Source organism: Mirounga leonina, unplaced genomic scaffold (assembly GCF_011800145.1).
Source record: "Mirounga leonina isolate KUSES-001 unplaced genomic scaffold, KU_Mleo_1.0 Mir_107, whole genome shotgun sequence".
In the NCBI taxonomy this organism is placed as follows: domain Eukaryota; kingdom Metazoa; phylum Chordata; class Mammalia; order Carnivora; family Phocidae; genus Mirounga; species Mirounga leonina.
This window is the reverse complement of record NW_023270233.1, coordinates 4,472,501-4,487,243: the sequence shown is the minus strand read 5'-3', so window position 1 is coordinate 4,487,243 and position 14,743 is coordinate 4,472,501. Positions and strand designations below refer to the sequence as shown.

Below are 14,743 nucleotides of genomic sequence, written 5' to 3'. Positions count from 1 at the left end.
CATCGGGCTTCCTGCTCAGCGGAGATCCTGCTTCTCCCTCTCCTCCTGCTGCTCCCCCTGCTTGTGCTCTCTCTCTCTCTGACAAATAAATAAATAAAATCTTTAAAAAAATAAAAATATATATATATTAACATTTCCTTTGGGTGGTGGTACTGTAAGTGGTTACTTTCTGTATTTTCTTGATTTTTCTTCAATAAGCATATCCATTTTATAATGGGAAAAATTAAAAATACTCTTCTACACCCATGCATTTGGGATATTATGCATCTGTGAAAAGATTGAAATAAATCAATATATAATAATACAGAAAGATCTCCAAAATATTTTTTAAAAGATTTATTTATTTTTTTTAGAGAGAGAGTGTATGCACTTGGGGGGTGGGGAGGGGCAGAGAGAGAGAGGGAATCTCAAGCAGACTCTCCACTGAGCTTGGAGGCTGATGCAGGGCTCGACTCAGGACTCGATCTCATGACCCTGAGATCATGACCTGAGCCAAAATCAAGAGTTAGGGGCACCTGGGTGGCTCAGTCGCTTAAGTGTCTGCCTTCAGCTCAGGTCATGATCCCAGGGTCCTGGGATCAAGCCCCATATCAGGCTTCCCTCTCCTCCCTCTCCATCTGCCTCCCCCCCAGCTCATGCTCTCTCTCTCTCTCTCAAATAAATAAATAAAATCTTAAAACAAAACAAACAAAAAAACAAAATCAAGAGTTGGACACTTAAGCAACTAGGTCACCCAGGCCATTTGGTCATTCTACTTGCTTTCTGACCTTGGAACAATTATTTGAGCTTTCTATGGCTTTCTCTCTCTCTACATATGTATATTTTTAAAAGATATTTTAAAATATTTTTCTAACTTAAGCAGGTGCAAACAATGTAAAGAATGATCTAATTTATGTTATTAAAAAAATACATATGGGGCGCCTGGGTGGCTCAGTTGGTTAAGCGACTGCCTTCGGCTCGGGTCATGATCCTGGAGTCCCGGGATCGAGTCCCGCATCGGGCTCCCTGCTTGGCGGGGAGTCTGCTTCTCCCTCTGACCCTCCCCCCTCTTCGTGTTCTCTGTCTCTCATTCTCTCTGTCTCAAATAAATAAATAAAATCTTTGAAAAAAAAATACATATGCTCAAATACAATTTATGAAAGTATACACAGGAAAAGATAAACAATATAAACTGTCACCTCTGGGAAGTGGCAATGGAAGAATGGGATCGGGGGAGAAGATGAACTTTTCCTTTTTTTGCTTTGTACTCCTTTCTACAGTTTGATTTGTTTATTGCCATAAGCATTGTTTTTGAAAAAGTTCATCTGGAAAGTAAAAGAAATGCCCTTATCAAATTTGTTGATGCAGGCCTTTCCTAGCAAGGCTCTAATACGAGGCTCTACAATAGAAAAAAAAGTGGATATCGCCCAGTTTATTCACATCTTTAAGAGGATTTATAAATAGAAAGCAAGCAATGAACTAATAGAGAAAACTTCTCACGCTACCTGGGTAGTGTTTCATCAAATGCTCCAACAGTGATTCCTGTGTCACCACAATCTGGGCAGCATTCATATCAGATACAGCACAGCAAAGAACTTCAGCCAAAGGTACAAACTGAGATTGAGCTATTGGATTCATTTGCACTGGAAAGACATCTCCTAAATTGGAGGTTTAAAAAAAAAAAAAAAAAAGGAAAGGTGATACATTTGTAGTAAAAACTATTCGGAATTAGTGAATCAAGAATAAAAACTGGGGGCGCCTGGGGCGCCTGGGTGGCTCAGTCGTTACACGTCTGTCTTCAGCTCAGGTCATGATCCCAGGGTCCTGGGATCGAGCCCCTCATCGGGCTCCCTGCTCCGCGGGAAGCCTGCTTCTCCCTCTCCCACTCCCCCTGCTTGTGTTCCCTCTTTTGCTGTGTCTCTCTGTCAAATAAAATCTTTAAAAAAAAAAAAAAAAAGAATAAAAACTGAACAGCATGTGGAATTGCTATTTTTTTCATTGGTTTTTCCTCTGAATCTGATAACATGACATGAACAATGATAGAAAGCATAGAAGAAAAAGGTTTACATTCGGGTACCCTACTTTTTAAGAGTTTGTAGAATTTGTCACTACTTTACATGCAAGAGATAGTAAGTTTCCAGACGAAAGGCACAAAGTGCTATCAGAGTTCAGGTCAGACAATGCTATATGGTCTTTATCCTATTAGCTATCTGAGGCAGGCAGGGATGGAATTCTTATTTCTTTATTTAAAATATAGAAAGCCATAGGGGTGCTGGGTGGCTCAGTCCATTAAGCAGCTGCCTTTGGCTCAGGTCATGATCCTGGGGTCCTGGGATGGAGACCCACATCGGGCTCCCTGCTCAGCAGGGAGTCTGCTTCTCCCTCTCCCTTTACCCCTTCCCCCTGCTCGTGCTCCCTCTCTCTCAAATTAGATAAATAAGTAAATAAAATCTTTTAAAAATATACATATGTAGAGAGAGAGAAAGCCATAGAAAGCTCAAATAATTGTTCCAAGGTCAGAAAGCAAGTAGAATGACCAAAAGAGGTCTTCTTCTGACTCGTAATCCAGCATTTTCATCATTCCACATTTTCCTGATTGGAATGCTAGGAAGATTTGAAGAAGGAAAGGGCAGAAATGTTTTCTAAAAGCACAAAGACATGGAGCAAAACCATGGAAGGAGGAAAGCACAAGGTATATAAAAGCATGAATAGAGTTATCCTGACTGGATAGAGTTTGAGTTATATCAGACCAAAGTTGAAGACAGACAAAAAATATAAGCTAGACTGTATTGTCTTTCCTCCTTGCTAACATCTTAAATAAATGTTCTTAACCTGCTATTACTCATGTTAGAGTTTTAGATCCTGCTGAACATCACTCAATTACTTGGAAATGAAAGACTAGGACTCAGGAAAGAGATTTGGGAATCAACTAATACGGAGGAGATCTGAAGCTAAGGAGTGGCATAAATTCTTCGGTAGGAGAAATAGAAAGAGAGCCAAGAAACACTGAACTACGGGGCTATCTACAATTAAGAAACAGTAGAAATAGGGACCCACAAAAGCGAGAAGGCCCAATAATGGGGGTAGGAGGGAGAGAACCAAAAGTATGAGAAAAAGAGTCTCCAAAATGACAGTAAATAAGATACTACTTCATCTGGACCGGAGAAAAGAATAGAGGGTGGTAGAAGACCAGAGACATACTGAAGCCTAGAAGGAAACACACATGAGCACAGCAAGGTCATTTGATCTCTGCAAAGTTAAGACAGGGAGAGAGAGGATAGGAATGGGAGGAGAAAAAAACAGGAGTGAGGAGCTAAAGAGTGGAAAGGGGGGTTGAAGAGCTATTCTTGGAGTATATTAAATTAAAAAAATGAATACAAGGATTATGAAGGAGTCCTGAGTCTCAAGATGATTGAAGTATGGTTGCTGGCAGGTGATGTGGCAATCTGGAATGAATAGGGTGAGAGCCAGGGAGGCCAGCAGTGCTTCTGAGAATCATCAGGGGGTTGTGCTAATGTGTGGATTCTATTCACAAGGTCAGAAGCAAAGCCCATGATTCTGCATTTCTACCAATTTCTCAGGTGAGGTCTGCTTGGGAATGGTAGAGGGTTAGGTTGTTGATAATAGCAGTGTTAAAGTAGCTAACCATTCAACAAATAAACATGGCCCTAGGGCTGCATGGGGGAGTCAGAAGTAGCCAAAGGAATCCAAAGAACTGAGAAAACTTGGTTATACCCTGCAGTTGACTCGCCCAGTGACAGTGGAGAAGCCAATACATTGAACTAGTTGTTGAGGGGGTAGGAAGGTGGTGAGGATTGGCAAGGTGTGAAGGGTTGCAGCCAGAGCTGGTGAGTGGCCCATAATATATTCATTGTATCTGCGTGAAGATAGAGGACTTCCATAAGCAAACTGAGAAGTAGTTTGCTGTTATACATAACATTGGTCTGTTGCCCTGTGCACTTAAGCTTCTGTACTTACTGTCCAAGTGAGACATTAGCTTACCTAAACCTCAAAATCCTTCTAGAAAGTCTACCTCTAAGCTAAGGGTAATAAGCCTCTGCCTCTCTTCATTCCCTCTTTGCCTTTCTTTCTTCCCCCGGCATCTGGGATTTACTTTATTCTCTGTCATCTCCCTCCTCAACCAGAAAAAGTATAGAATTAAAGTACAATTTCCAATAGTTCTGTGCTCCTTTAACATAACTCTATGCGCTTAATTTGAAATAAGTGACTTTAAACTTTTATATATCTTTCCCCCTCATCTCCCCAAACAATCTAAGTGACTTTTTTCTTGTATGTGATCTTAAATTGATTACCTCGCCCCCCACCGCCCCCCACCTTCATGTGGATGAGAAGTCCCTAATTCAAAGAGGGTGGAGAAAGTTCTCTCCTAGAAAGATAAGGGCTAGAGTACTGGAGAAGTACAGGGCAAAACCTAAAAAGTTTTTCAGTGGCTCAACCACGCAACCCACATTCAAGCCTCACCGCATCCCTACCCTAAACCCAGTCACTTTGAACTTTGAGATGGGGAAAGGAGGAAGCTTTTAAAAGAAAGCAATGAGTGGCTAGAATGTCAGCGTCCGATGTCCCTGCCTGCCACGCCCCCTGCCGGTAGCTGCCCATTTTGGGGCAAATGAAACAAAGACGCTACACCAAGGGTGGGGGTCCAGTACTCAGGTCTCCACTGTGCCTTTGGGCTAGACCTGAAGCGGCCCATTTTTTGCTCAACCCTTAAGCTTATTTCCTCCTTTCATAGGAAAAATAGTCAAAATGGATTTTTCATGGGGCTGGTGGGAGGGATGCATGGGATGTTCCTGTATATTTTTTTGCAATCTCCATATATCTAAAGTCAATTCGAAATAAAAGCTAAAAATAGATTGTTCAGAAAGCACTACTTTTAGTTAACAAGCAGCAATATATGAGCAACAGAACTTTTTTTTATATTTTAAAAATCCCAAACAACTTCTTTTAAAGAATCTGACACTGCTTGCCAAATCCAAAGACAATCCCAGAAATTTTATTCATAATTCCTACCACAGTGTGGGAATGAGTATTTTAAGAGCAAACAAATCTACTATCAAGTAGGAAGCCAAACTGCCTTTTTTTCTCCTTAAAATTAATACAACAATATGTCCATTGCATTTTAGAGAACGTGTTAAATTGCATTTAACCTCTGGTTTGGCACTCCCTCTAAACAAAGCCTAGAGAAAATTTCTCAGTACGTTTCCTTCACAGCCGTTGCTAAGAGACGTCTTCAGGTGCATAAATCATCAAGGGTTTCCTGTGCAGGAGAGCGGAGCGAACCCTGACTGGGAACTTTCGTGATAGATTCAGGAATCATGTTCACACTCTAGCCATCTTTTTTTGTTTCAGTTACTTTTGCCCTTGGATTTTTGGAACGCAATAACCCTTAGTAGAGTTTTCCACCAAAAATTAACTTTCTGTGTAGAAGATCCCATTTATATACGTAACCAGATTTCACAGTAAATGAAAGCCAGTCCTTTGGCTTTATCCTCGATTACTATGGAGTAATTGAAGAGTACCCTGAAGCCCAGGCCTGCTGTGGACCTTTGGCCCTTGACCTGTGGCAGGGATCAGAAGGCTAGGAGAGGCTGTGTGCCAGAGCAAACAGTTCACAACAATGTTCTGTTTACACAGTCTTGTACTCTTGGGTGCTGCAGAAATGGGGAAAGTATTTGGGCTGAAAGACTGGTTTGACAAAAATACCAACAAAGTACAACCATACATATTGGCATCTACTACATTTAATGCTATCTTTTCTGCAAAGGATATTTTTGTTGCTTACCTTGCTGTACTCCCAAAGGATTTAGCTGGTATTTTATTTTATTTTATTTTATTTTATTTTTTGAGTTTCCAAATTATGATGAGTTTTAAAACAATTTTTCTTTAAAAGTCCACTTTTGAGGAAAGAAAAAAAAAAAACAGCACAAGGCAAATTCAATGTATGTAGTATGCAGATGCCCAATCAGCAAGTGCAAGTATGGAGTTCTGAGCTGTCAAAGGTTGTTGACATCCAGTCAAGTCCAGAGCAGGCCCCTTCTAGCTTGAGATCCTACACCTGTGACGAGAACCAGACTCCTATGTGATGGCTATAAATTCATATAACCCCGGGCAGTCAATCCCTGTCCCTGGCGCCTTATAACAGTGGCCCAGAGAGCCCCTGGCTGATAGGAGCAGAACTCCGCAAGTGTGGCTTGCTCCTGAGTTGGTGACAATAACCCAACAGTGATCCAGTGCCATCAAAGTACTCCTCACAACTCTGAGGAAAAGGCAGTGGCTTCTTTGTCAGGACACAAAGGCCTCCTCCATACGCCTCTGGTGGAAGGCCTCTAGAATACTCTATCTTGACTGTTATCTATCAGCGAAGAAAAGTGGCTAAAAGAGCCATTTCCCGGCCAAATCATGAGGCGTAAATACTCCTACCCCAGTGTCAAATATCAAGAGGTACATTCGTGATAAATATGGACTCAGCCGGACTGCCTTGCACCAGACCCAGAGAAAGTAGCTGGGGTAGACCAAGCAAACTGTCCCCCAGAACTGTGATACTGGAGAAATCTTCAACCAGGGACACAGGACTCCTAAATCTGCCAGTTACAGATCACCAGTTGGAAGCTTCGGTAACATTAAACAAGCCTAAACTTTGCACTCTGATAAATGGGTGCTCTGTAATCAGCATAGTGCTGGTCCAGTGAGGTTCTTTTCCCAGGGGTAGTGGGAGTGGGGAGCACAAGCCAACAGAAGCAGGGCAGTGGTCAGTCCCAGGACCCCGAGTGAAGGTCTGTTGCAAGGGCAGCAATACCCGGGTTCAAACAACATACTCGCTCCCCATCTTGAAAGTGGTTATCAGACAGTTGAAGGTGAGGTTTGGTAACCTGACCATTTTGGAGGAAAGAGCCAGATGCAGAGAAAGCACGTGATCTCAGGCCTCCTAAGTGAGAAAGGCAGAACCCAAATCAAGCGGCAATCTGCCAGGCTCAGTCCTGTGTTTGCTTTGTCCACTGAGAAAACTTCTGAAGAAAAAACGATCTTTATCGAAATGGAGTTTATTTTGATATCTGAATGCTCTAGTTAAATTTCAGGGACAAAATTAAAGTTTTATATAAAAACGGTACCTTTAGAGGAAAAAATTATAAATACCATGCAATGTTAACATTTATCTTAACGTTTTTAAGACATCTACACAAATTCCAAGAGGGCCCCGCATGGAATCTAAATTCGGAGATTTTAATTCAGGGTACTTGAATTTGATTTCAAAGTTCCTAAGAGACTGTGCTACTAATGTGCAAAACAGAGAGAAGACTTCTTTGCAAATTTGGAAAGCACTCACATGAGAAATTTCTCGTGTCCATAAAATTAAATTCCAGGCAAAACTAATCCTAACATTACTTATTTCATATTTAAGACACAAAATTCTCTCTACTATAAAAATGTTGGGTCCCCATACAAGTTTATGGACTCAGTGCTAGGCAGTCTGCCAGAAATTCATGCATTATTGACCTTCAAACGGTTTAACTGAGCCGCTCAAACTCAGCTAATTACCCGGACACATGAAATCTGAGACCATCTGTTTTAGGCGCCCGGACTGAATCACACTGTGGGAAAGGTATCTTCTAGGTGCATTAGAGATGATAATAGAGCATGAATAAAACAGCCTGCAGATACACTCAAGTTTAATAGAAAAAAAAAAAAAGGATGTTTTGTTCTAAGTAATCCAAGAAGTTTCTGTGATTTTTAAACTGCACTTTTATCTAAGACAGAATTTCCAGATTTCTTTAACATTAAAATTAATCCTGTACTTTTATAAATGCACGTATTTTGTAACAACATGTATCTCATCAGAGATAAGATGCTGTGCACAAATTTCCATGGCTTTAAATAATTAGATCTATTGTGTTATAACCTTAAATAGGTTCAGAAAATCAAACAAAATTGGAACAAAAAGAAAGGTTTCAGGCCAGCAAAACCAAGCCCCTCTCCGTGTCTCCCTTTTATTTTAGTAAAATAAAAGAATGCAAACACTTTCCCCCACATTTAGGAACAAAAGAGTACCAAGACTCAGAAACTGGCTGTAGTCGGGTTATCTCCCATGGAAGCTGGAATTCTTTCTCAAGCGCGGTGATGTTTATTTTGAACTCCTAGACACATACCTCCCCTTCTGGGACATGCCCTCTGTTGAAAAGATAAAGGCTTCCCTCAGGAGCCTGGGCTGTTCCAACACCAGAGGTCGTTAGTGCTATCCTCCGTAATAACCATCCTTTGACCTGTCAGGATTAGCAAATTAGCAGCCCCTTTCTTTTCAAGGGACATAGCCACGAATAACCACTATCATTCGAGTTGCAAAGGTTTTGGGCCGTTTATGAAGGGACCCCACGATTCAGTTGTCAGACAGAACGTGGGATATAGAGAAGACACAGAAGTAGCCCTACTTCGGGGAGCCCTTTGGCTTCTAGCAGCCTTCCCCCATGACCTCCACCCTCATTCTGGGTAGAGATATGGGGACACCTGGCCGGGAGGGAAGGGTGCGCATGACTCAAACCGGCTGGGTTTTTTTTAAAACACTAAAACTCAGTACCTCAGCCCCAAAGCCCTCCAGGCTCTGTGGTGCCCTGTCCCTAACTTCTCTCCCCTTCAGGTTCCCACTGTGGATATGTTAATGATTTTACCCCAGCGGTGTCAGTATTCTAAGGCTGTCAAAATTAATTATCATAAATCTAGTGGCTTAAAACAACACAAATTTATTATCTCACAGTCTATAGATCACTGGTTCCTCTGCTCTGGGTCCTGTGGCCTGGGCTCTAATTGGAGGCTCTGGGGGAGTGTCTGCTTCCACGCTCATTCAGGTTTTTGGCAGAATTCAGTTCCTTGTGGTTGTAGGACTTAGGATTCAGGTCCCCGTTCCCTTGATGGCTGTCATAAGGGAGCCTCTTGTCAGCAATTTAAAGCCACGTGGATTTGTCACATTGCCCCCTTCATCTTCAAAGACAGCATGGAGGGCGCCTGGGTGGCTCAGTTGGTTAAGCGACTGCCTTCGGCTCAGGTCATGATCCTGGAATCCTGGGCTTGAGTCCCGCGTCGGGCTCCCTGCTCAGCGGGGAGTCTGCTTCTCCCTCTGACCCTCCTCCCTCTCATGCTCTCTGTCTCTCATTCTCTCTGTCTCAAATAAATAAATAAATAAATAAATAAATAAATAAATAAATAGACAGCATGGAGTCTTTTTCACACTGCGATTCTCTCCGACCTGCCCTCCTGTTGCTTCACTTCCATTCCAGCCACATAAAGTTCCCTGCTTTTAAGGGTTCAATGTGATTAGATCGGGCCCACCCAGATAATCCAGGATAACCTTCCTAAAGTCCAAAACATAATTACATCCGCACGGTCCCTTTTGCCGTGTAAGGTAACATATTCACAGGTTCCAGGGGTTTGGACGTGGCCATCTTTGGGGCACCATTCTGCCCACCACACCAGGTATAGGGCTGGGGGCAAGGAACAGCTGAGGAGAGGGGCACAGGTCGCAAACTGCACCAGTCCTGGATCTCCCTAAAAATGGCTGTGCAGGAGAATACCTTTTCTTTGCCCTCAAGGCCAACCCGGGACTGACTTAAGGTGAACCTTCTTCCCAAGATTCTGGAGGCCACACACACACACAATACCAGTGACTGGCAGCTCAGAGTCCTAGTGATGAATATAAAATACCACTGTACAAAAACTGGGGGCCATTTTTAGCACCAAAGTTGTTGTTTGAATAACAGATAAATAAAAGGTCCCTGTGACAAAGAAGCCGTCCTTTATACACAGTCTTCAAGGGACCTGATTGGGTTTCCAATCAGGTTCTGCTGTGTGGCTCTGAATAAACCCCCTCCCTTCTTTGAGTCTCAGTTTTCCTTGTCTATACATGTGGGGCTGAGCTAGATCAGTGTTTCCCAAAATGTGTTCTGAGGAGCACTCATTCCATGAAATGCTCTGCAAGGAAAGGTCCCAAGGCCGAATGCTTGGGAGTCACAGGGGCATTGTTAAAGGCTCTGAGAACTGTAACAGATAATCTAATTATTTATTTAACCCGATGTTTCCCAGTCATACTTGGCCGCAATCTCCTTTCTCCAAAACCTTGTATTACCCGTCGGCTGTGACTTCTCCCCATCCAAACTGGCCTCTCCCTGCAGAGTCTACTCTCATCTGGGAGACCTTGTCCCTGTTTCCTCCACCTAAAGCACGCTTCCCCATGCCCGTGTTTCAAAATCACGAAGACTGGCTCAAATGCTGACCTGACTCTCCCCTGAATTGTTCTCTGAGTCCATCAGCTGGAGTTCTCCTTCCCACGGGGGCCCTTTAGGAAACACTGAGTGAGCCGCTGCCATGGCATAGCCTTAGTACTCATCATACGGGGATATTATCATAGCACAGTCCTTCGGTCATTTCGCACCCAGCAAATATTTATTGAGTACCTACTATATGCCAGTTCCTGGGGATACAACTGTGATCAGAACGCGGTCTTTGCCTTCCAGGGGCTCTGATTCTAGTGCAAGAGCAGTGACTGGAGGCAGTCATAACCCAACATGAGGGCTATCGCTGGTAGGACTGGGACTCAGTCTTCCTGGTCCCCCTCCTGAATGCCACTCTCAGAAGCTTGTGGATGGCTGGGCAGGATCATCATGAGTAAGAAGAGCCAAACGTGTCACTCTGGGGCCCTGGGGTCCCCAAAGCAGCATGGGATAATAGATGCAGCCCAGACAATTGGGCTCAAATTGGTCGGGCAGACCTGGGCTCAAATCCTCCACTTCCACTTACTGACGGTGCCGTACTGACTTTTCCCAACCCCCATTGCCTGTTTGACCAGACACCAGTCCTGCCCATGACGTTCTCCTCCGCCTGAGCGGAAGCAATTCCTGTCGGTAAAGCCTACGGCTAGCCCTGCTTTGTTCTATTCAGTACTATTTTACTGTGACACCTTGTGGCAGATATTGTAGGTTGGCACATTCAACACACAGTCCCAATCGCCTTTTTCCTCGCCTGCCTCCAGTGTAGAGGTAGGAGAATGTATTACTCAATTTCCCAGCCTCTCTTAAAACCGGTGGGCACGTGACATCACTGCGGTCCATGAGATAAGGCAGGCAGCCACCACGGCTAGAGGAGACCTCATGAGGAAAAGGCCCCGCCTTCATCTTTTTTTCCTTTCATTCTTGACTCTTTCTTCCAGCCTGGATCTTGAAGAGGAGGCAGCCATCTTGTGACCATTAGGTGACAAACAGGATGTCAAAAGACCACTCTTTGAGCAAGGCAGAGCAGAGAGAAAAAGCCCAGGTGTCTGGTAGCCTTGCTGAGCCACTGTGCAGGCCCCAGGCTGCCAACCTCCAAACTTCTTGCCGTGAGACAAATCTACACCTCGTTTGTTCATGCCATTGTTAGAGCGTCTTCTGTAACCTGCAGCAAAACGCATCTCCGGCCAAACTACTTTTGACATTTGTTTCCTCCTCATATTTTCTGCTGTGGGCGAAGTGTTTGTCCTGCCCAGGGCTGGAGTAAAGCTCCTGGATTCTCTACCAGCTGGACTTTATTTCAGCACCTTAGATGCTGTGAAGCTAGGATGCCACAGTGATGGGAATTCACAGAAACCGTGTCGGGGCTCTGCTTACTCATGATCATGCCAAGTCTGGGATAAGCCATGAGAAGAATGAAAAGCAGAAACTTGAGCTTCGGTTGCTAATTTTTAACGGCTTGGGGAAATCTGTCCTAGGAAGGCTACCATAGGCACTGTCCTCTGGAGGAGGAAGGATTTCCTTCTTGCATGTAGAGATCAGAGGGGATGGGACGCCTGGGTAGCTCAGTCGGTTAAGCGGCTGCGTTCGGCTCAGGTCATGATCCCAGGGTCCTGGAATCGAGCCCCGCATCGGGCTCCTTGCTCAGCGGGGAGCCTGCTTCTCCCTCTGCCTGCCTCTCCCCCTGCTTGTGTTCTGTTTCTCTCTCTGACAAATAAATAAATAAATCTTAAAAAAAAAAAGAAAGAAATCAGAGGGGAAGATAAGGACTGTCACGGCCGCACAGCTGGCTTCCCGAATGGGTATCTACAGTTACAGCCCTGAGAACGGGCGGCCGTTCAATCTCTCCTGAAAGGAAGTCTTGTGAAATGGAGCCAACACCGTTCACATCGATGTAAGATTAACTCGGCATTTAAAGAGGCAAATAATGAATAACACCACTTCTATTTCAGGAGGAGGTAATCCCTGCCATTTGTTGAAGAAATTTGCTTTGGTCCTGAAAGAGCCTGGAGCCACCCCCAACCCCCCCACCCCCCAGCCTCCCCACAGCTGGGTCTGTGCAGTGGTGGTGGATTAAGCCCAGCTGAGGCCTCCTGCTCCAACCAGGACCGGGTTCTGTGCTGACGGGAGCCGGGACAAGGCTCGACTTTACATCATGAGATACACACTTAGTGCTGCCTTTTATCCCAGACTCCACACACACACGCGCACGCACACACATAGACCTTTACCAGAAGCATCACACAAATTGCAGCCTTGCTTACACCTTTCCTGTTGATGGAGGTGGGGGTCGGGTGACCCAGAATAATGAACAGGACCCGCCCCAGAATCCAGGGAGGATTATCCATGCCCACAGGTGCTTGCCCAGGCCCCCACAGCAGGGCTGCTCAGCGCTCAGCCACCCTCACTCCCACCTGGGAGCCGCTCCTGCCCCAATCTGGAAAGCATCCCTGAGTTTCTGCATCAATGGTCTCTTTCACTTCTCCCAGACTGTCTGCTATGCTCCAGCTGCTTTCAAGCTGATTACAGATTCTTTTGGCCTCCTGAAATATTAACTTTTAAAAGATAAAAGCCACCCCGGGGATACAATTCGTATAAATGTAGTTTTACTGAAAAGCGTTTCTAGGCTGTGAGAGACTTTAAAAACCTAAACTTTTCGATTTTAAGATTGTGAATTCCTTTTATTCAGCCCAGAAGGCTTCACATTACATCTGGGCAGATGTGACTGCCCCTCACCAGGCCTTTAGCATATTTTCACAAGGTCATTGCCTTAGAAATGAAATGAAAAGTTCACCACCCTGAGAAATCTTGCAAGAGGCTGTAAGTCTTGCTTCTTATCAGTGGCTCTGATCTTTACATGTGGGGTCCTATGACCACCGATTCTAGGAGCCAGCCGCCTCCCACTAAGCCATCCATTACTGCACCTCGGACCCGAGGCAGCCACACGTTTTCTCAGGTTACATGCTGGTGGAAAGAGTGTGGGTTCGTGAACATCATGCTGTGCGTCCAGGCAGAAACCGCGAGGGTCCGTCTGCAACAGTTAGCTGACTTCTCCCTTTGCCTTCCTTCCACACAGACATGGCTTCCCTACCCCCACTCAAAGCAAATGTACTCTTTTCCTCACTCTCTTGGGCCAGCCCAGAAAAGGCTGAAACTTTTTTCTTTAAATAAATTTATTTTTATTTATTTATTTTTATTTATTTTAATAAATCTTTTATTTATTTATTTTAATAAAGCCCAACATGGGGCTTGAACTCACAATCCTGAGATCAAGACCTGAGCTGAGATCAAGAGTCAGACGCTTAACCAACTGAGCCACCCAGATGCCCCCATCATATCTTTTAAATGCACTACTTTCTAGATTATTGCTTCTCTAATCCCCTCTTCTTTCTCTCTAGGAGTCTTAAGACTGACATTCTCGGCCTGGGTGGCTCAGTGGGTTAAGCCTCTGCCTTCGAAGCTCAGGTCATGATCCTGGAGTCCCGGGATCGAGTCCCGCATTGGGCTCCCTGCTCAGCGGGGAGTCTGCTTCTCCCTCTGACCCTCCTCCCTCTCATGCTCTCTGTCTCTCATTCTCTCTCTCTCAAATAAATAAATAAAATCTTTAAAAAAAAATGGGGCACCTGGGTGGCTCAGTTGGTTAAGCGACTGCCTTCGGCTCAGGTCATGATCCTGGAGTCCCGGGATCGAGTCCCGCATCGGGCTCCCTGCTCAGCGGGGAGCTTGCTTCTCCCTCTGCCCTTTACCCTGCTCTCTCTCGCGCGCGCTCTCAAATAAAATCTTTAAAAAAAAGACTTTCTCCTTTTGCTTACGAAATATCCCCTCTTCTAAGTGCTGCCCAGACAGTATTCCTGCTACCAACACCTGGCTCACCTCACCAGCCCTCTTCCTCAGGCCGCTGCCTCCCTTTTCCACTGCCGCCTCAACCCAATGCATGGTGCCTAAACCCAGGTGTAGGAGAGCAAGGACAATTCTCATGGAAGTGCCTGGAACAGCACACAACTCTGGGCCACGAGAGTCCTGCATCCGTCCTGCTTCTAACACGGCACAACGGAGCACACTGTTAGCAAGAGAAGCAGAATCTTGAAGAGTTGGAGCTTTCCAGGTAAATGTTGCTGAATCTTGGGATCCTCAGCTAAGTTAATTTACAACTATATAGTGAGAGAACTCTAGAGAGATTTAACTAACTCTGAAGGTGTGTTTGTATTTCAAGGGCAAATGAGGCCCATGACCTTGGAAACAGCTCTAGGTCATAAAAGCTGAAGCCACCAGGGTTGTTCTAGCTCCTGCAGAGATGTATTTATATCCCAAAAGGTCAGAGGGAGAACCCAGGATCTTTTCTGTCTGGTCTCCAAGCAACAAAGATTTTTCTCCCTCCTGGGAGAAGAGAAGGAAGCAGTTCTCTCTTTCTCCTGAATATAAGCAAGGAAAATCCCTTTTTCTCCATCCCTCACCTATGGAGAGTCTAACCTCTTATGCCAGAGATTTTTCCA

At 44.7% G+C, this 14,743-nt stretch overlaps 1 protein-coding gene across 1 annotated transcript in view; it reads right to left on the bottom strand.

The window, feature by feature from the left end:
• The window catches only part of LOC118018823 (storkhead-box protein 1-like), a 57,161-nt gene that overhangs the window by 8,886 nt on the left and 33,532 nt on the right, over window positions 1-14,743 (bottom strand). Inside the window, exon 2 of the mRNA XM_035017596.1 lies at window positions 1,485-1,637. Coding sequence (XP_034873487.1) covers window positions 1,485-1,637 — 153 coding nt within the window. The remainder of the gene's footprint in view (window positions 1-1,484; window positions 1,638-14,743) is intronic.